This window comes from Aegilops tauschii, chromosome 6 (assembly GCF_002575655.3).
Source record: "Aegilops tauschii subsp. strangulata cultivar AL8/78 chromosome 6, Aet v6.0, whole genome shotgun sequence".
Classification (NCBI taxonomy): Eukaryota; Viridiplantae; Streptophyta; class Magnoliopsida; order Poales; family Poaceae; genus Aegilops; species Aegilops tauschii.
Genome location: NC_053040.3, coordinates 59,298,737 through 59,319,853, shown reverse-complemented (window position 1 = coordinate 59,319,853; position 21,117 = coordinate 59,298,737). Strand labels below are relative to the sequence as shown.

General features: G+C 40.8%; 2 protein-coding genes and 1 non-coding gene across 4 annotated transcripts; 1 reads left to right on the top strand and 2 right to left on the bottom strand.

Moving 5' to 3' along the window:
• Positions 1-5,058: 5,058 nt before the first annotated feature.
• LOC141025313 (stomatal closure-related actin-binding protein 1-like) lies at positions 5,059-9,561 on the bottom strand. 2 transcript variants are annotated; one of them, XR_012186797.1, is made up of 7 exons: positions 9,082-9,561; positions 8,818-8,880; positions 7,717-8,241; positions 7,422-7,514; positions 6,733-6,873; positions 5,805-5,872; positions 5,059-5,152 (listed from the first exon to the last, which is right to left on the bottom strand). XR_012186797.1 is itself a non-coding variant. In XM_073500620.1 (6 exons), exons 3-6 carry the CDS (start codon positions 7,717-7,719, stop codon positions 5,858-5,860), a joined length of 252 nt encoding a protein of 83 aa, XP_073356721.1. In that variant the 5' UTR covers positions 7,720-8,241; positions 8,818-8,880; positions 9,082-9,561; the 3' UTR covers positions 5,457-5,857. The 2 variants fall into 2 exon arrangements, 1 of the variants encoding a protein (XP_073356721.1); XM_073500620.1 differs by lacking the exon at positions 5,059-5,152 and having other exon boundaries at positions 5,457-5,872.
• A 6,305-nt stretch (positions 9,562-15,866) lies between these two features.
• On the bottom strand, positions 15,867-16,256 carry LOC141025815 (uncharacterized). Its single transcript, XM_073501739.1, has one exon. The coding sequence runs from the start codon at positions 16,254-16,256 to the stop codon at positions 15,867-15,869; it is 390 nt and encodes a 129-aa protein (XP_073357840.1).
• Positions 16,257-16,487: 231 nt separating this feature from the next.
• LOC120967529 (U6 spliceosomal RNA) lies at positions 16,488-16,589 on the top strand. The gene has a single exon (XR_005761280.1). It is a non-coding gene; the product is annotated as a U6 spliceosomal RNA (small nuclear RNA).
• Positions 16,590-21,117: the final 4,528 nt, after the last annotated feature.

Sequence of the window (21,117 nt, the reverse complement as noted above, 5' to 3'; positions counted from 1 at the left end):
TTTGAGCTACACGTATGAATCTCTTTCAGTGTAGGTTCAAATTTTTTAATATACAGTGCAGCGCAAAAAGGAAAATACGTTTACCTTGACAGATGCTATCGCATACTATCATGCATTATGACATTCCAAAGATAATATAATTAATTTTGTACATGGAATCAAGGATTGCCGTATGCCCGTGCGTTGTGTTTCTTTCTACACACGGAAACAATAGTTCTTCAAGTGGCGCGGGCTTTTTGATCGTGGTGAGGAGGACAAAAACAAAAGAAGAAAAAACGTTGTGTTTCTTTATATTTCTCGGACGCCCGTGTTTGACGTATATTTGGGAAATAAATTAATTGTTTCTTTCTATATATCTGGAGGCAAAGTTTGGAAAGGAGACATAAATTAGGAAATATATAATCCGGCGTTGATACATTTGCCGGGTGGAGCATGCAACCAAAATAATTTTATGCCATGTTTTCCTATAGTTTCTGTTATGGAATATTGTAACTACGGAAGGATATGGGCCACCTTCCGAGTACATGCCCACGATTCCTCCCGGCCAGGATATGTCAATTAGAACTATAATTATCCTTAAAGTCATTTCCTTCCAAAACGTTATAGTGTCCAATCTCCCGGTCCGGCCTACCATACGTTCAATGGGTTTCCCAGTGTGGCCATTAATATTCCCTTAATCGGATTTGTTTATAAGGAAAGTTAAATTATGCTTCTTCCGATCGGGAAAGGGAGACATATATAATAGATATATAATCCGGCGTATATTTATTTGCCTAGTGGAGTATGGAAGAAAAACATATGCTTGTCCTTTTATTAGCAAGGATTTGTAATGAAACATGCACGGATGGAATGATAAGGGGCACCTTCCAATCCATACAACATGCTAATGCGTCACCGACCTGGTGCCGGACGATTCCCCTCCGACACTCATATATATGGTCCGGCTGTGAGTCCACCGTTGTCCACTGCCCCCTCGCTCGCTCGTCCTGGTGCTAAGACGACTTTCTGCCCGTGCCAATGGCTGCAATGCCGATTTTTGATGGAGTGAACGACGCAGTCGAGTACATATACAACTACGTCATGCTTTCCTCAGTCGAGGAGCAGTTAGAGTTTGTTCTGGCAGCCCTAAACTCTATCTATAATTTATTTGCAATTATTAGCTGCAGATCAGTACCATTATATTATGCATTATCGGCTTCTTATTTTAAACCCGAGTAAAAATCTGTTCTTTCACCTAATCCACGTCGATGAGTTGGTCACGTTCATAAGTTGTTGCATGCATGCACTGGTTAGGATCATGCGATCCTTTCTAAGTCCATAAGGTTCTTAAGATCTAACGTAGTGGTTGGCAAAATTTGGTCATGCGCTAATATTATCCTTTTACATTACGCCATGTTAGTACCATCCACATCACGTTATTTTAAACTACAAATCTTCTATGAACTGTAGTTTATTGCAACGGGTCCTGGTGCATGATACATGTACCATCTATAGATTTTATCATAACTTTAATAGGAACAAGTTGCAACCGAACATATCATAATAGATTTGGTTATCTTACGAAATAGTACTTATGTCCTCAAATGACACTACAACTCTAATTTTTAGGTACATACATTCAGACCTTTCTAAAGTTTTGAAAAAATATACTATTGTTTGCCCACACATTGAAGTACAATATTTTTATGATACCCTGATTTTATCATGCCGGTTTGTTTGCAGCACAATATGGATAAGGAGCCCTCGTCCATTCGTGATCGAGTTAAGTCTACGGACTATCCAAGACACCATGCGAGGTGATACATGGGTCAATCCGAGCTGCTTCGATCTTGCAGTGCGTAAGCTTAGTAGCGATGCGATACAAAGGAACGCAGGAACAGACTTTGTTGGCTCCACGCATATGTTTGATTTGCAATTCCATGGCCTAGCACGGGTGCTGAGTCAGACTGGCTTATGCCAAGCTGAACGCACCAACTTGTTGATTAACAATGTCATTGTACGGCCTTTGCCGAAATACAACGTGCTCATGACCCCGTCCATTGTAAGGATTTACCTTCTTAAAAGTTGGTGTGTATAGTATCTGTTCACCATTAACTTTGTATACCTATTGCAGTACCTATTGCCGTTGTATTTGGTGGATTCCTCCTACGGCCTCCTTGCAGTTAATATTGAAAATAGGAGGACTCTCCTGATTGATCATTCTAACGAGTCATTCCTAGGCTCAGAGGACTTTCATGACAAGGAACTTAAGAAGGAAGCCCTGATAGTTCTGAAAGAATTTGGCAGTGTATTGCAACAGGCCTGGTTTGAATCCCCAACTCGTAGATTGGCCACAAGATCATACCTATATTACAACCCCGCGGTAATAGTTTTAATTGGTCATGCACAATACAGCCTCACTGGTATAGGTTCTAACATATGGAGTTTTTTTGTCACAGCCTGGACTCTGGATTCAAACTCCTACAGGAGATGGCTCACCAAGATGATACTCTCGGGCATAACATTTCCAGGACTTCGGTAGGTGCATATATAACAAGTTTCTCTCTTCCATATCATTGTTGAATATAAATTTATGTTCTTCCACTCACATAGGTTTGTTGTGCAATTCATTGTTCAACAATTTATTCCCTACACATATATATATAACAATTCATTTTTTTATGTTTTCTAGGATTCAATACAGCTCAGAAAGAACTTGCTGGTCCAGATGCTGATGATCAAAGGCAATGAAGCAGCTGGAAACATCCCAGCTGAAATTACAGCGGCCTTGAGGTTTTTGGACGAATGACTATGGACTGATGCATATTGAAATGTCGCAGATATAATAAGCCAATAGAGCTTTGTTAGGGATCAAATATCAGATTTATCCTTTTGGCAATATGAATAATGTATTGGATTATATATATGTAGGGAATAAATGCTTCGATGGCACCCTCTAGCTTCGTATTTGCTTCAACGTTGTCTGCTTGTTTTGGTTCTATCTATATAATTTGGCTTGTATGTATATTTTGTACTATAATACCTGTGCGGTCAGGAGCAGGTTTGTTGCTCCCGGTGAACAGGAGGCATTTTGAAGGTAATAATCTTTTTGAATGCCCGTGCTGATCAGATGATCAGATGACATTTTCTGAAATATTTTTAAAGTTTAAAGAGTGATTGATGGTGGCATCCACTAGCTATGTTGGTTGTATATCTATCTTTCCTTCTATCTAAATTTTATGGTTGTAGACCAGACAGTTTGGACCAGGTTTGCTCCAGGTGAACCTAAGTACTTTTGTGTTGGACCATGGCAGGTTCACAACGTACTCAAAGTCCGGCAGGTGATGTTTTCAGACATTCCGTGCCTCGCATCATATACTACCTTGTATAGTATAACTCCATCCTATACGAGGTTTTCTTCATCGGAAATAATCAGCTAGAGAATAGTCAACAAACATATGACGGTCATACAGGCACCATATACTACCTCGTATAGTATAACTCCATCCATACACGCACTGTTATACTATACGAGGTTTTCTTCGTCCGAAATAATCACATTCCAGCTAGAGAATAGTCAATAAACATATGACGGTCATACGGCACATACCTTGCATATATTCTTAAATTTTGAAGTTGTCCTTGATCTTGCTCTCTCGCCGTTGCCTTTAATTCCAGCTAGCGAATAAACGCTGATTATCTTTTATGTGCTCCTGAATAGAGTAACAAAAATGAGAGAGGAATAGTTTTTCTTATTGATCAGTACCTACAGTAAAAAAGTAAAACCACGGTAACAGTAGATATGTTAGTGTGCAGGCTGTGAATTTTAATGAGTTGCATACAAATCAATGATAACTTCATAATTTAATGAGTTACATACACCGCGGGTGCCTTAGTGTAAAATACGTCCTCAAACCCGTTGCAAGTTGTGAGCAAGTTAGCTAAATTCCTCAGCGTGCCACTGACTGAAGAGGAGGATAGAGCTCTGGTGTTGCTAAAGAGGTGGTGAGACTCTCCAGTTTTGAGACACTTACCAGCCTATAAGTTAACCAGGTTGGGGCCGTTAGCCACGGAAACAAAGTTTAATTTGGTAATTCCTGGTTTATAGGAAATCAGGAGTAGGGGACTCGGTGAACCACATGAGCCGCGAGATGGGCGAGAAGTTAGACTGCATCAGCCAACATAAGCTTCAGTGGTTTGGGCTTGTGCTTCAAGTCAATTTTGTTATCTGTTCTGCTATCAATATCCATAAGCACATTACAGAATGTTCCCTACTTATATCTTACTCAGTCTACTGTATAATGTTGTCAAAAATCTGATCCCAGTGTTGTGCAACAAGATTACGAGTGTGTGCATTTTATCTGATACCTGTGTCAACTGTACACCATAAGCAAGCTGGCATTTGAAAACTACGGTCTTTTGTAAATAAAACAAATTAAGTAACCATTTGATCTCAACACATTTTGCCCGTACACTTTTGCAGGATCTTCAGCAAGTAGGGGTGATGAAAATTAGATAAAAAATGTTTTGTTTAGGTTTGGCCCCCTCAGACTTGTCCATCAACATTCTAAAACCATCAACCTTGGGGGTCTTATCTGAGGTTAAGTGGTTTCAAAGATGACAGTGGCCTTGTATTTGACTCAGGCCGGGCTAAGTGGTTTCAAAGGGAACCTGGTGGGCTGGTTGCTGTTGTACTCGCAATATCACAGACCCCCACACATATATAATCCCAGGCTTGCATATCCGGTGCAGTGATTGTTCGACATAAACTTGCGAGTACAGGAACCTACTACTACTAAGCTACTATACTAATCAAGTCACATTTTATTCAATTTGCTACCATGTAGTTGTGTAGAGGATGTACCTGGCTGGGCAAAGTCGCTCGAGTCTGCTCTGTCTCACCATCAAAAATCACCACCGTGGCCGTGTCTTGGCTGTCGGGGATACGTCTTCGCCCTGGCCCTTCCTGTGAGGCCGGGTCACGGCTCCTCGATACATCAGCGAGGAGGATATCAGGTCATGGAAGCAAAAAGGAAGAATTTTCTTCAAGTTACTACCATGTAGAGGATGTACTGCTGGGCAAATTCGCAGGAGTCTGCTCTGTCACAGATGGGCTGCAGCAGTTCCACGCCCCCTTGTGACCTACGGCCGCTCGTACTCAGTCGATGTCGACCTTGCAAAAGATCGATGATGCATTAGGTGCATTTGTGTTTTGATTGTGCAAACAACAAAATCCGAAGGCTGTTAATTGCCATCTTTCAGAAACAAAACATTTAAGATTGTTTGTTTGTTAATTTAACTTGATTTATAGTACATGTTGAACTAATTAAATACACATAAAATATATAGAAAGTTCATGTTTACCTCTTCAAATTGAACAATATTAAAAAAAGAATAAATATTTAAATAGACAAATAAGATATTTCGTTTTTATATGGGAAAATTTTAGAAGAACAAACAAGTAACTTACATGCAATCAATGATAAGTTGTTTATTTAATTAATACAACAATTTAATTATTTAGTAAGTTCTGATTTCTGACATATTTTCTAATTTATTAAGAGGTGTGCGTTTCATGAAAAAAGGAAAGATATCTGCACCATACATAAGTACATATCTGAAAAAGGAAAGATATCTACACCATACATAAGAATATATCTGAAAAAAGGAAAGATATCTGCTACCCAGCCTTCCCCTGCATGGCCTACCTATATATGTTAACCTCATGTGCCATCCCTCATCCCCCTCCTTACTCTCCCTTCCCCCATCACAGATATCAAAGGATCAAAATACCCAGACTTGGAGGACAAATTCCCGAGGAGTACCTTCTGTAAGCAAGGGGCATCAAGAAGGCGAGTTCCTCTAGGTATGCAAATTTCTAGATCTTCCTCTTCTGTAAAAGGGTAACAGTTATTATATTAGGATCATGTTTGGTCAGGCATACCATCAAATTCCGAAAAAAACACCAGTGGAGATAGTGCCATCTTATAAAAAGATCATAGCCAATACAATTGACTGTAGATCTAATCAAGCAGTCCTATTAGGTGGGCTGCAACTGAATACAAACAGTTCTTTCAGATATTATAGGCTAATAGTCTATTCTGGACATCGCACGTGTGTCATACACCTTACTTTTGAAGTCATGACCATAGTTGACTGCCTAACTTTTTAATGAAATCTCATATATATATTTGAGCCAGAAAAACAAACAAATAACTTATTAAGTGTTTCAACATGCCAGAAAACAAACAAATATAATAGGACTGCTTGAAGATATATATCATCAGAGTCATAATATTAAGTCATTACATGTAATAGAAATTGCTTGAGGACAAAATGCTTCGATGGAATAGTCTAAAATTATTCACAATGGATATGTAATACTCTAATACCAACTATATCCCAACGGAATGAATCTACATTATCAAGATAGAGCAAGTAATACAATGAATATAACAAATTGAGGACAGTGTCAAAGCACAACATCTGGACAAGCAAGCAATAAAAGCAAAGTTGGGCAGGAAGATCTGTTGCTGTATGATGCAGTACGTAGAAGGTTGCATAGTTAAATTAAAATAAACTACCGCTGGTTTTGAACAGAAAAACTGTACAGAAGTCAAGGGGAGTAATTGTATATGACATAAATAAAAGAATATATAAGGAATACAGATTCAGGCATAAGTTCCAGGTAAGCATGGTACAAAGTACAGAAAACAAGATAATATGCTGCTCATAAAATTATATACAATTTACCTGCTTTCCAATTCTTTGTGAACTGTTCTCTTTCTCTTGAAGTACTTTTTGAACTCTTTGTACAACAGCTCTAGCATTTTCAATCTCCATGCGTGCATTAGTTCGTTCTTCGTCAACAATTCTCCTAGCATCTTCAGAAGCCTGTGAACGATATAGAAAGAGTGATTTGTGAAAATGAAAAAATGGGAATATACCAAGATTAAGCATACTTGATATGGATAAATGATGTTTATAAAAAATACTAAAACGACGCGCCAATCCAAGAGGAATTGGAACATGCTTTACTCACAAATCATTGCCAGCATGTTATTTTCTTAACCATGGTAAGAAAATCAGGCAGAACTCCTAAAAATTTGCTGTTCAACAAACCATCGGCAGGCCCCTGAAAATTTGCTGTGCATTTGCAAGGAAAGAACACCATTTCAAATTTGTAGTACTGTTTGATAGTCTGTTTCAGAAGTCCCAACAAAGGCAAAACTTCAGCTTGGCTTGCTTAATCATAGCAGATAATTTACATTTAAAAACGACGGAACTAAGTTTTCCTCCAAAGCCAGTAGCAAGCAGGGAAAATACACATGACATTTGATAGTACATTGTAAACAGAGAACACAGAATGGATCATGGTACTAAAATGTGCTTACAAAGGTCCATAGAATAAAGATACTTCCAAAGTACTAGTATCAACTCACCAGTTTCAGTGAAGTCGCTATTCTCGTGACCTCGGTTTTCTGCTGAAGCAACTCATTTTCTCTTTTGGACAGCTGAACTGCTAAAATATCCACCTATAGAAAGTGTCAAACTATTAAAGTGCTCACAAACAAAGGGATGATTTAGGCATATATATTTAGCTGGAGACTTCTTTTAAGAAACCATATTGGTTAGTTTAGAACACTTGCAGCGTCATTAAAGATACTCTAAAAATGCACTGAGGAACAATAATCCTTCACGTGGTTGTAAATATGGTTCAAAAGAAGAAAAACCAACCATAGATACTGATTCCTCAAATTCATCCTTATATTTGCCAGCTACTTGTCCTCTCAGTGACTCCAATACACTCTTTAGATTCTTCAGAAGGATGTCTCGCTCCAATAAAGCCACTTGTTTACATTTAACTTGAGAGTTAAAGCCAATGCAATAACTTAAGGTCTGTAATAACTGGACCAATTGCTAAATGAGTGTTCAGGAATCAGGAAGACCCATACCTCATTAGATAATAATGTGGCAGTACTGAGGCCCTTCTCAAATTTCATTGCGAGCTCGCGGACTGAAAGACGCTGACGCCGATCAAGCAGATCTGCTGTCCCTTTGGCAACAGACTCCTTAAGTAATGGCGTTTCTGGCTCATCAGCAAATTTGATGACTATCCCATTCGTACCATTCTTGTAGGTAGGGAATTTATTTCTGACGACATTTACTAGGCGCAACGGCCCAGACCAGTTGTTCTGACCCTGTGTCTTCCGCCGAAAATCAAGAGTTGATGCCCGAGTCATCGATAAGTAATTCTCACCCCTAATTCCAAAAAAAAACAAGCGTCAGTATCTCAAAAGATCACTGGTGGACACAATGAATAAATCATTGGTGAAAATGGTTCATACATCACCGTTTTTTGTTTTAATGACCCATCGACAAACATAAAAGATGGAAAAGGGGAACCCAAAAAATATCACCGAAATAAAAATTGTCAAACTGCAGCATGGAAGCTGATGAAAAGGCAGAAGCAAGTGGAAGAGTTCTCCCCTCCAAAAGAAAGAGAACAAAAGCCATACGAGTTCATCAAGCCTTGGGCATGTGCTACTACCAACCCTCAAGTGTTGCAGTTATAATCATCGCAAGATCGTACAGAATCACCCACTAAACTCAGGACTACAGACCTGCATTAGAAGCAACTGGGATCGGGAGAACCAACTAACTTCAACTAACAATCACGATTTGCAAAAGTGGGAACTGAGAGAATTATGTCTCAATTAAGCTTTGCAAATCATCAACAAAATCCCAATTTGATGCTACTTTCATAGAGGAACTAAAGAGAAAGCATGCTTGGTTACTAGCAACAACATTCCATAGAAGATCCACAACAAAGCATACTCTTTGATTCAGATTTGTTGCTCCCATCCTCTTTCCGCACCTCCTTCTTCTCCTTCGGGAAGTCTAAACCATTAAGGGCCGAATCATCAATACAACCACCAACTAAGCAGATGATTTCTCATATTACATTCTTGAAAGGAAAACACACTCTCTAAAGAATAAACGCGACACCCATTTTTGTTCCATTTTATAATATGAATTGTCAGTTTTTATATTCAAATGTCATATCTGGATGTAGTATGGTTAAAAATTTGCATATGCTACCTGATTAGTTAGTGTAGGCATGAGAGTCATGCACTTCTTGTTCCAGTTTAGCTCTTGAGAAGCACATACCACTGAATCCCTCTTCAATAATAACTCCTCCAACTTCCTTTCTTTTATGAAGATAATGTATCATCTTTCAAAAAGATACTGCATCATGTGAACTCTTGGATCCACTCACAACCAGAAGGGGCCGCAATTTAGAGCAGAATAATACTCAGTTAAATCAGATTTTCTAACAAAGCCCTTTAACAGAACAAAATATGGACAGTCTTGAAAAGGAATATTCATGGTGATATCTCAGTGAGGCGATGCACCTGGCGACTAACCGAATTGACGGGGAGGAGCATACGGCAGGGTCAGGGAGAGAGAGATTACCTGGACCTGGACGATCGCGCGGGAGAGGGTGGAGAGGCTCATCTTGGCGATGGCGAGGGAACCAGGAGGATGGAGGGACCCAGCGTCGCCGGTGAGCATGCCGACCTCGAGCGCCTCCTCGAGCACTTCGGGGCCGGATTGGAAGGAACAGGGTAGAGTAGGGCGTGCAAGTCCCGAGCCTCCGCGTCCGCATCCAACGGCGCCTGGCACTGGCGCGAGCATGCCGAGCTCGAGGACCTCCTCGGCCACTTCTATGATCTGATTCGAAGGGGAGGGGCGGCCTGCTAGGGAGCGGCGACGCTGGTGACAAAGGGGAGGGCAGCCTGACCAGGGAGCGCCGGCGGTGGTGACGAAGGGGAGGGGGCGGCCTGACCAGGGAGCGCTGGTTGTGGTGGAGAGAATGGGGAACGGAGGAGATTGTGAGGCAGTGGTGGGGAACTATCCAGAGAAGAATGTGAGGCGGCAGTGGAGAGGATGACTGACGTTTTTTTTTGAGAAATCCGACGTTTTTTTCTTAATACTACTACGTAGACTACTGTACTAGGCAGTGACGGGGGAGAGATTGTGATTGATCACGGCGTTGTCCGATCCAAAAAAGAAATGGTCTTCTTTTTATCGGCCGTGTCTGATTCACCTCACATTGTTCTAATAAAATCCATTATTTTTATAGTCATAATCATTTGATGCTTTAAAAGGTTTCCTGTATAAATAATATCTATAAAAGTTGAAAAAAATACTGGTAAAAAACACATTTGATATATCTGAATTTTAGTTGAGGAAATGAGTATGAGTAAATAAATTCAAACACGAGCCAAAAGCTTTGATGTTTTCTTGATTATTAAGAAGATTGTCAGGCCCCGCGCTACTACTAACTAATTGGGAATTAAAATAAATAAATTTCATCCATGGTTGCTGCTGCTGGGCGTCATTACTATTTTTTCAGATATTATATATGATTATATTATGCAGTAGAAAACATCATTTGTATTTCATCATATATATTTCATCGTAGATACAAAGTGATGGGTTCCGACATATGCACTGATGTAACGATGACAGACCGCACTGAAACACCACGAGAAGAGGTGCATATAGCTAACCTTCCTCTGTATGTATATTATACATGAAAACACGAAAGGTCTATTTTTATATTTTTGTTTTTTCAGAATATAGAAGACATGGATATGGACTTTGGAGATGCACGGAAAGAATCCATTGAGGGTTCATATGCGATGTTGCTGCAAGGGGACAAAAATTCACAACATAAAAATGTCGAAGAGGTTATATCTCATAACAAACCAAAAAAGGATGCTAATTTACATGTTATCTCACAAGGTATTTTTTAATATTACTATCAATCTTATTTTTGTGATATTGCCTCTTGTATTCAACTATTTTTGCTCAGTTTGATTGCTAAATTGGCTCATTTATTTATGAATTCGACAGACTGTGTTTGTACCCCTAGGGATATTACAGTAATCGAATCAATCAAGTCTGCCCCCAAGAATACCCAGTTCGTGGACATTGGAGATGCCTTGTTATCAACCGACGATTTGGAATGCCTTATGAAAGATGATATGTTCTTACATGACGGTGTAAGACCAATTGCACAAACTTTGTAATTAATAATATGAACAATATTTAATATTATAAAATGCACACATAATCTAAATGTTGATTACAGGTGATAAATGCTTACATATATTGCATACTTGCTCACGACCATCTACAAGACAGAGCGGGTGAAAAGGTACACGTTGTTAGCACGTTTGTATCTGGCCAGATAAAAGAAGACGGGGAAAGAGACATAGACCCATCAAAATATCACCGCATCGTGCATCATGTTAATACTTATCTACAGCAAGACATGGTTAGTTTTTGTCTCGTTATCCATGCATATAATTATGTATTGTTTTTATTAATTCATATGTATAATGATTTCTTAATATTTATATCTAATTGCGACCGTGACTTGTATGATATTTACAGCAGTTATTCATTCCGATTAACATGCCGAGCTACCATTGGTATCTAGCAGTCCTCAATGCCAAGAAACGTGAGATTCAAGTATTGGACTCACTTGGTTCTCGGGTCAAACGCAATGACCTTGCTACTACGGTAACTATCTATTATTTTTATTCATCTTAACATATGTTTTTGTTTGCCTTGATCCCTACTATTTCTTATATATAAAATAGTTACTAGGACTCGAGAAGTGTCTGAAACTTGTAGAGCATAGACCGGATTTTATCAGAGGTCATAAGTGGCGCGATCTGAATGTTACAAAATGGACGGTTGTAGAGCAGTTTCATGAGGCAATACAAACCGATGGGTAAGCACTTGTTACAATGGTTTGTTTATTTGATTCATCTGTGTGGTATTCTAAAGCATTATTTTATAATATTATAGCGTATCATGTGGACTATTTATGCTAAATTATATGGAATACTGGACATCACATGCACTGTCAGACCAATTCACCCAGGTATTTCGTTTTTATACATTATCTCGTTATTTTATCTCAAAATAATATATAAATTGTTTTTATATATATCTTGTAGGAGGATATGAAACATTTTCGACAAAAATTAGCTGTCATTTTGCTCGATTCAGAGCTGAATAAGCTAAAAGGAGGTCCCATATACCATCAACCTGACGATCAAGAAAATTTAGCTAATTCTGATCTCGAGATACTGGACAATCCATCTGACGTAGTCAAAGACAAACGTCCTGCACCAATCACTATCATACCCACGGACCAACGTGAATTACTTGCCGGCCTCTGCAACTACATCATGTCGATCGATGATGCCGGTTGTTTGGAGTAAGTATCAGGTATCAATATTTAATGTGAGGTTGTATATTATTGTTCTTCTTACCATCCAATTTATAGGAAGGTATGGGTCCGGAGCTCGACACTCGATCCAATGGGCTTAAGTCTTAAGAAACTTCAGTGCATACTTAACATAGAGCAGCCCATGGACAATGATTGCTTCAACACAGCCGTGCGTATGCTGGCATGTGACGAGGGAGTATTGTTCACAGACCCTCCTGTGCACTACATGGATCTACGATTTTGTGTAAGTTATCGTAACTCTTCATTCTATGTGTCATTAGCATCAACATGTTGAAGCAATATTTCTTTTTTTTACTTAGTCCATGATGCTAGAGTCAACACGAGGTCAGAAGTTTTGCGAGAAGAAAACTATCCAGACGTTGGCAACATTATTTGATAGCTGGCCTGGGATGGACAATGACATCTCATCGTGCAACAAGGTAAGTAAAGTATTTTGTCCATTGTTATCATGGTTTATTGTTGTTTCTAGTAGCTCCACTTGTAGATTTATCTTCCCTATGCATCCATCGGCCGATACATCTTGTACGTCATCGAGAAAGAGGCACGTCGTCTATATATTCTGGATCCTATTCAAACATCACAATCGTTAGAGGAAAAAAAATTGCGGCATGCACTGAAATTAAAAAGTTTTGCAAGGGATTTCAAAGAAGCACTCGAAATAAAGCTGCCTGGTTGGAATTATGATATATCTAAATGGCAACGTTTATTTCCGTTCGGTGTTCCAACGAGTATAGACGGGTAATGGATTCATAACAAAAACATTTACTTTTGTTATCACTATATTCTATATATTATTAATCTAAAGTTTTGCAGGAATGTGTCTGGCTATTTTGTTTTTCATTTTATGCTCTGGTGGAACGGTAAAGAATTGGTCAAGCCGATTTGCACGGTGAGTATTGTCAGTTACATGTTTTAAGACCTTCGGCGTGAAATTTTCATAATAACTACATGTATTGTTTGTGCAGGATGGGTATGAATTGAGGAAGCAGTTTTTATTACACTTGCTAAAACATCGTGGGAATGAAGCTAAAGGAAACTTTCCTGATATTGTGAAAGAATTACTTAAGCGCATCATCTAGATATTAATAGTTTTGTAATAGATGTTTAGTTGGAACATCGCTCGGTTTGTTACATGGACATGTCGTTAATTTTTCTTCATGTTATCAATTTACATTGCAAAAATGAACTTCAGTTATTAAATAATTGCATTTGTGTTTTATTGTTTGTACGTGTGGAATTTAACATGTAACTCTTGTAAACTATTTCAAGAGCCCATGGCAACGCACGGGCACTCTACTAGTCCTTCTTAAAGTATGACAATAACTATCACATCAGGCAGCATACCTCGGCCATCATTCAGACATCCAGTGCCTCCTTATACATGTCCTTGATAAAAGAAAATGTTCTTGAAGCATTCAAACCATCTTCTAAGCTCTAGGGATAACACGGATAATGAGTTGAATGTCATAAACTATATGAGAAAACTGATGAGTGGAAAGACTCAGTATATTACTAGATATCATCTCCGGATCCAAAAGGAATTATTTCCTATCAACTTTGATCCTGGAGATTATGTTTAAATATTTTTATAAAAGGAAGGAACCATCTGAATGTTTTTGAGAAAAGTGATTTTGCAGAATCACTACAAAACCATAAATTGATCGACAAGTCTCGTACAGAATTTGACGTAACTTAGTGGTTAATCCTGCTTCAGTAGACATCAGCCCCTACTCATAATTTCTCTAAATTGAACAGTAACATCACAAACCCTAATTTTTTGATGCCAAACTTAAATCTTGGTATGGTGATTATTTCTTTCCATCAAGAGCAAGGAAGGGGATAAATCTGAAAATCCATACAATCCCACAAGATTCGATCAAAAAAGAGCGAAGTTATACTTACAAGGGCCTGAAGACCAGCGTACCTCGCCACCGTCGTAGCATCGCCTACGAAGGCCTAGCCGCGATTGGGTCCTGAAGTTTGGCGTCAGTGGCGGGCGATGGGCATCCACGACGGAACAAAAGGAGACGAGGGCGTTGTGCGCTACCTAGGGCCTCGGCAGCATTGGTCATGCCGCCCATGCATTGGGCCAGGCCTAGTATCTTAGTGAGAGGGATGGATGAATCGCAACGTTGAAAACACGTCGCACTCGTCGGCTACCTTCTTTGTGTGATCGCAATGATGAAAATAGGAAAACGTATGACATGATCTGACCTGCTGCTGCACACAACATACCTGGTCAGAGGGGGGCCCGGGGTGGCTGCCCCCCCCCCCCCCCCCCCCCCCCCCCGCGCCGGCCCTGGATGTATCATGTTGCTAAACTTGTTTCTGGAAAATTGAAATAAAGAAATTCTCGATATCTCACATTTTTTATGTGAATAAAATATTTGAACGATCAACCATTGAACAATTAATAATGCAAAATCCACGGCGAAACTAAAGCAACAAAGCATCGGCCGTTCTTGTGCGAGTGTGTGCATGCTTATGAGAAGGGGTAGTTTCATCGAAACATCACTCACATATACATTGTTTCATATTAGCTTAGGTACCTACGCATGCTCTTGATGTCAAGTATCTTCTCATACTCTTCGAGATCGGCATCGGCGATACCATCACCACTACCAATGTAGTAGCAATATTCCTCATAGGAATCGTTGTAATCCGGATAGTAGGAATGCCAATCATCTCTAAGTTCACGGTAGTCATAAATAGGAAGGATCTTGTACTCATAGTCAACCTGTTGGTCACTGGAGTACTCAGGGTTATCCATATTGATCTGGGCAAGCTTCACTCGTAGGTTGTCATCCATGTTATCCATGTCAACAAGGCTGCACTCTTGCATGTTAAGGTACTCTAGGTCGTGGCACTTATCAAGGATGGTTGCCAGCTCTTCATTGTCGAGCATAAGGCGGACAAGATGCAAGGAGCGTAGCTTGTGCATCCTTGCGACCATAGATGCTACCCCGGCACTAATACACCCGTCTTCATGGCCATGCATGGCAAGTCTGAAGTGTTTCAACTCTAGGCATATTCCCGCGACTAGCTCAACCATCTCCAGTGTATTGAAATATGAAGGCAGTGAAATCTCAAGCTCCTCGCGCAAAGGTAACATCTTGATCGCCTTTGCAAATCCATGGGTGGAGAACTGGAGACAGAGCACTTGATGAGATGAAGGCTCTTCAGCGAGGGTGCCCTGCAAGGTAGCATTAGATATGACTTATGAGTAGGGATGCAGAACGGCGCCCGATCCGCCCCGTTTCCAAGTCAAAATATCTCAGGTTAGTTTTAATTCTTCCGGTCAGATTTAGCTTAGTTTGAACTAATATCATGCTTATGCAGGATGGCCGCCTGCATCCCTACTTATGACTTATGAGTGATGAATGAGCATAGCATCTCATTCGAAACAAAAACACTTTTGGTGAGGTCTAAAATTTAAAACCTTCTAAACCAAATAAACGACGAGCACTAGAGGAACGCAGTAACAAATCGAAGACAGGAAAATCCTAAGAATATGGGGAGGGTTCGAGGATCACGGAAGAACTTGTTAAATCTCTTACCGCTGGGCGAGTAGCAGGAGCGTGTGGTCGTCGATGCCCTCGCTCAGGAAGGCCTCTGTCTGCCCCGCGCCGAGCCGCAGGGCTTTCCCCACAATGGCGTTAACGCTGAACTCGGGGCAGAACGTGGGGACGTACCACATGCCTTCGCGCAGGTTGATGTGGCGCCACAGCTCCGGCTCCTCCCGGGCGGCGCGGCGCCAGGAGCGGCACACGCCCGCCACGCCGCCGACCAGGAGCTCGGCCTGGTCCAGCCGGTGGAGGATGCATGAGATGAGGTCCGGGTGCAGCTCCGCCCAGTCTCTCTCCGGCGGCGGCGGCGGCGGCGGCGGTGCCCTTTGTTTCTTGGAATATCGGATTCGCTGTGACGCCCTCGCCAGCGGCGGCATCGCGAACGCGATTGGTGCCGTTAACGACTACCGAGCTGGCCTCGCACCGGCTTCGATTGATCATTTATAGCGTGGGCGGATGGCTATTTATTTCAGTTCGTAGGCAGGTCCGTTGCTGATTAGGTGCCTTTATCGCGGCCCGTTTGTGATGAGATGGGCTTGCGTTCGACTGTTTAGGGTCAGGCTTTCTTGTTTTGCTTCTTGTTTTCTTCTCTTTTACTTCTTATATGCGTCCCTTCGGGGACATCAGATAAAATTGGAACGATACAGAGAAGATTAGCATGGCCCCTATACAAGGATGACACGCACTTCTTATATGCTTTTTATTTTCTTATTCATTATATATTTTTCACCAGTTTTCTTTGCTTTTTCCTTTTCTTCTTCTTTATATGTTGGCTTTCTTTGTTTTTTTCTCAGTTTCTTTGTTTCTTCAGCCTTCTTTCTATTTCTTGGTAAGTTTTGACTGAAATTTGTTCTTCAGTTTTCTTATGCTTTTCTTTTTTTTCATCGGTTTTGTTCATTTTTATTTTTTTTCTTTCTCGGTTTCAAGCTTTTCAAATACATGTTGTCATTTTATTTCTTCTTAAATACAATGTTTTGAACACTTTTATGAATACATGGTTAACATTTTACAAATACATGGTGATTGTTTAATTGGAATAAACATTTTCTCCCACACAATATGCATTTTTTAATATATCAGTAACATTGTTTATACATGTTTAACATTTTATAATACAAAATTATTTTTTAAAATATATATTATTTTATGTCTATTTTTATTTTATGTATGTTATACATTTTTCGTATCCATCAGGAACATTTGTTTATACAGGTTTGATATTCGTATACAACGGTAATATTCAAATACATCAGCAAAAAACGGGCATCTATATAGTGTCGGGTTCACTACAGTGAACCAATGCGCTTGAGGCTACAGTGGCCATCTCGACCCAAGTCGCTACATTCCCGATTTTGCTTCTTGCCACTGTGTGCTACAATGGGTCAGTCCAGCAACGCTCGCACATGTTTGCTCGACAAACCAACGCAATCGCGCGGCACATAACGTCCCGTCCTGGTCGGCCGCCTTGCGAGTCGTATGATCACGGGAGCACCTATTTTCCGCGTAGGTTGGCAAATAGACACCAATCATGCATTCTGGGCCAGCCCATGTGTGGACTTTGCACCCCTTTTTCTTTTCATTTTCATTTTTTTCATAGTATTTTTGTTTTTTATTTCAATTTTTACTAATTTGAGAACTGTTCACAAATATCATATTTGATAAAATGTTCGGGATTCCAACAACTGGTCATGAATCAATTTTTTCTCAAATTTTCAAAAGAATGTTCATGAATTGGAAAAAAAGTTTGAAATTTAAACAAAACCAAAATACAAAAATGGTTGTGAATACAATTTTTTTGCCAACTACAAATAAATTTCGCCAATACAAAAATGGTTCATGCATTCAAAAACAGTTCACGATTCAAAAAGGGTTCATGATTTCAAGAAATGTTGCTGAAATCCTAAAATATTCGTGAATAGATTAAAATTTGGTATCCATTTTTTTTGTGAATTCAAAAAAATGTTCATAAATTTATAAAATGTTAATAAATTCAAAAACAATTTGTGTTTTCGAAATACAAAAAATGTCCATAATTTTCAGAAAATCTTATGGAATTTTTTTCACGAATTTAAAAACTGCTCCCGTATTTCATAAAAACATGTATTTGAGAAAAAGTTCATGAATTTAAACGTAAAAGCCAAGTTGGGCCAACCCATACAAAGGACGAGCGTGCGGTAGGTCGCTATTCAGTGACCTATCTGTGAAATAGGTATCGCCTTCCCATGTGGTCGCTCGATTTTCACCCTTATTGTCACATCATGTGCGTGAATAGTGAAACAAGAGGCCTGACATATCTCATTTTGTTGCATCGGCATAGCCTCCCCGCCCCCATATGTCCAGTCGTCACCCTGCTCGTAGTATCGGTGTAGGCCTTCGACTAGTAGAAATGCCGGCCACACAAGTTCTCGTCATCATCACAACATTCGGTTGTCACCGTCACATCACCTTTGGTAGTCGATGGCGCAACACTTGCTTGCACGTCGTCTCAACGTTCTCGACTGTGTGGAAACATCATCGTCGGCTACTCCCATATTGCCGCCAGATGATGGGAGCATCTTTGGTCGACTCGCAGGACCAAAGCATGTTCGGCGTTCCAATATCTAATAATACAAGTTTTTTATTTGAAAAAGGGAATTTTGTATTAACTCATAATGAAGCATCAAGAGGATACAAAATATAATTGGCATACACTTGACCTCTGCATAATTAGGATGCACACAACCAACATTAATGCACATAGAGTGGATCACGTAGGTAAATAGCAAAGTAATAGAAGACTTATGCTATGCATAGGAGGATGGAAAACAAAAAGAAAAGAAGAAAAAAAAGAGCGACATTGAATTTCGTCGAGCTGTTGTAGCCACCAAAAAAATTATGTAAGCGCATATGGTCCAGGTGTGATATCCACGGGAGCTAAAAACCATACGCACAACAAAGCAATATAGCCAGTCACGGAGCCACTGACCGTAGAGTAGAAAATCACCACCACTGAAATTCGACCTTGGAGATAACCCGGCAATCTCACACTTCCATCGCCAGTGTCTGTCAGTGGTAAACCTCAGACTATACACCATGGGATGTCACTGTCCCGCCGAGGCTGTGATTATCACCAGCAAATTGCATCAAGATGGTTTTTATTGCCGATGCGGCCAATGTTATGGAGGTTGTGGTGTTTTGTTCCCGCTGACCCACAACTTTCGAGGTTGTGATCTGCTGGTCGTGCGAACACCACTAGTAGAAAAAGAGGCTTCCATACGTCCCCATTAGTCCCCAAAATAATCGAACCGCGACCAAAGGGGTCTTTAGTCGCGGTTCAGGAGGAGACCCGCGACCAACTATCTGGGCCCAGCGCGCTCGGTCGACAGCTGGCGGACGGGAGGGGCTTTAGTCCCGGTTGGCCTGGCCAACCGGGACTAAAGGCCCATCCCTATATAGGACTCAGCTCACTTCACTTAGCCACAATGAATTAGTTTTATTTTTTGAATTTTTTGATATATTATTTGTATTTTTAAGATTTTCAAATGAATTAGTTTTATTTTTTTGATATATTATTTCTATTTTTAAGATTTTAAAATGAATTAGTTTTATTTTTTTGAATTTTTTGATATATTATTTCTATTTTTAAGATTTTCAAATGAATTAGTTTTATTTTTTTGAATTTTTTGATATATTATTTCTATTTTTAAGATTTTAAAATGAATTAGTTTTATTTTTCTGAATTTTTTGATATATTATTTGTATTTTTAAGATTTTAAAATGAAAAGTATTTGAAAAAGGACCTTTAGTCGCGGTTCGTGACACGAACCGCGACTAAAGGCTCTTTCCGCGCGGGAACGAAAACGGCGCGAAAAAACCTTTAGTCGCGGTTCGTGACACCAACCGCGACTAAAGGTACCCCTTTAGTCCCGGTTGGGGACACCAACCGCGACTAAAGGGTACCTTTAGTCGCGGTTGGTGTCCCCAACCGGGACTAAAGGCTTGCCCTATATATTCTCCGTGGCCCTCGTCTTCTCCGCGCTAAGGACCAAACGCATCCAGGACCTCGTCTTCTCCGCGGCGCCGCCCTCGTCTTCTCCGCGCCGCCGCCCTCGTCTTCTCCGCGCCGCCCTCGTCTCCGGTAGGTGCCCGCCGCCGCCTGCCGTCCTCCTCGCGTGCCTAGAAGAAGAGGGGACCGCCGCCGTCGTCTTCTCGCCCTCGTCTTCTCGCCCGCCGCTGCCTGCCGTCCTCCTCGTCGCCGCGTACTGGATGCGCGCCTTGCCAGCCTCGCGCGCGTGCGGAAACGGCGCCGCCGTGCGTGCCCGTGCTGGAAACTAAAAATGTTTGCACTAAATAATTAAATACAGAAAAGGAAACTAAACCTGCGGAGGAGGCCTTTAGTCCCGGTTAGCCACGAGAACCGGGACTAAAGGTCCTCCGCCCCGACGGACTCCTGGCGCCCACGTGGACGGGCCTTTAGTCGCGGTTCGTAAGAGGCGCGACTAAAGGGGGGGGGCTTTAGTCGCGCATATTTAGTCCCGGTTGCACAGCCGGGATTAATGGCCTTTGCGAACCGGGACTAAAGGCCTATTTTCTACCAGTGACCATGGGTAGATTGTGTCGTTGGATTCTTTCAAGTGGGACTCGGTTGCTTTATGCCCGTGCTCCAGCATGATTCGCTTGAAATTGACCAAGAGAAAAAAGGCACGAGAAGTTGTTGAACGATGAATGACAAAGCTTTTGTGTCTTGAAGTAACGAAAAGAGAGTTTTCAAGTGATGAGAGGACATCATGTTTTATCTCTAGTTGGGAGTGGAAGGCATAGATTCCAAGAATTACATGAGATCCATACTGTTGGGGAACGCAGTAATTTCAAAAAAATTCCTACGCACACGCAACATTCATCTAGGTGATGCATAGCAACGAGAGGGGAGAGTGTTGTCTACGTACCCTCGTAGACCGAAAGTGGAAGCATTATGATAACGCAGTTGATGTAGTCGTACGTCTTCACGATCCGACCGATCCTAGAACCGAAGATACGGCACCTCCGCGATCTGCACACGTTCAACTCGGTGACGTCCCACGAACTCTAGATCCAGCTGAGGTCGAGGGAGAGTTTCGTCAGCACGACGGCGTGATGACGGTGATGATGAAGTTACCGACGCAGGGCTTCGCCTAAGCACTGCAACGATATGACCGATGTGGAAATCTGTGGAGGGGGCACCTCACACGGCTAAACAATCAACTTGTGTGTCTATGGGGT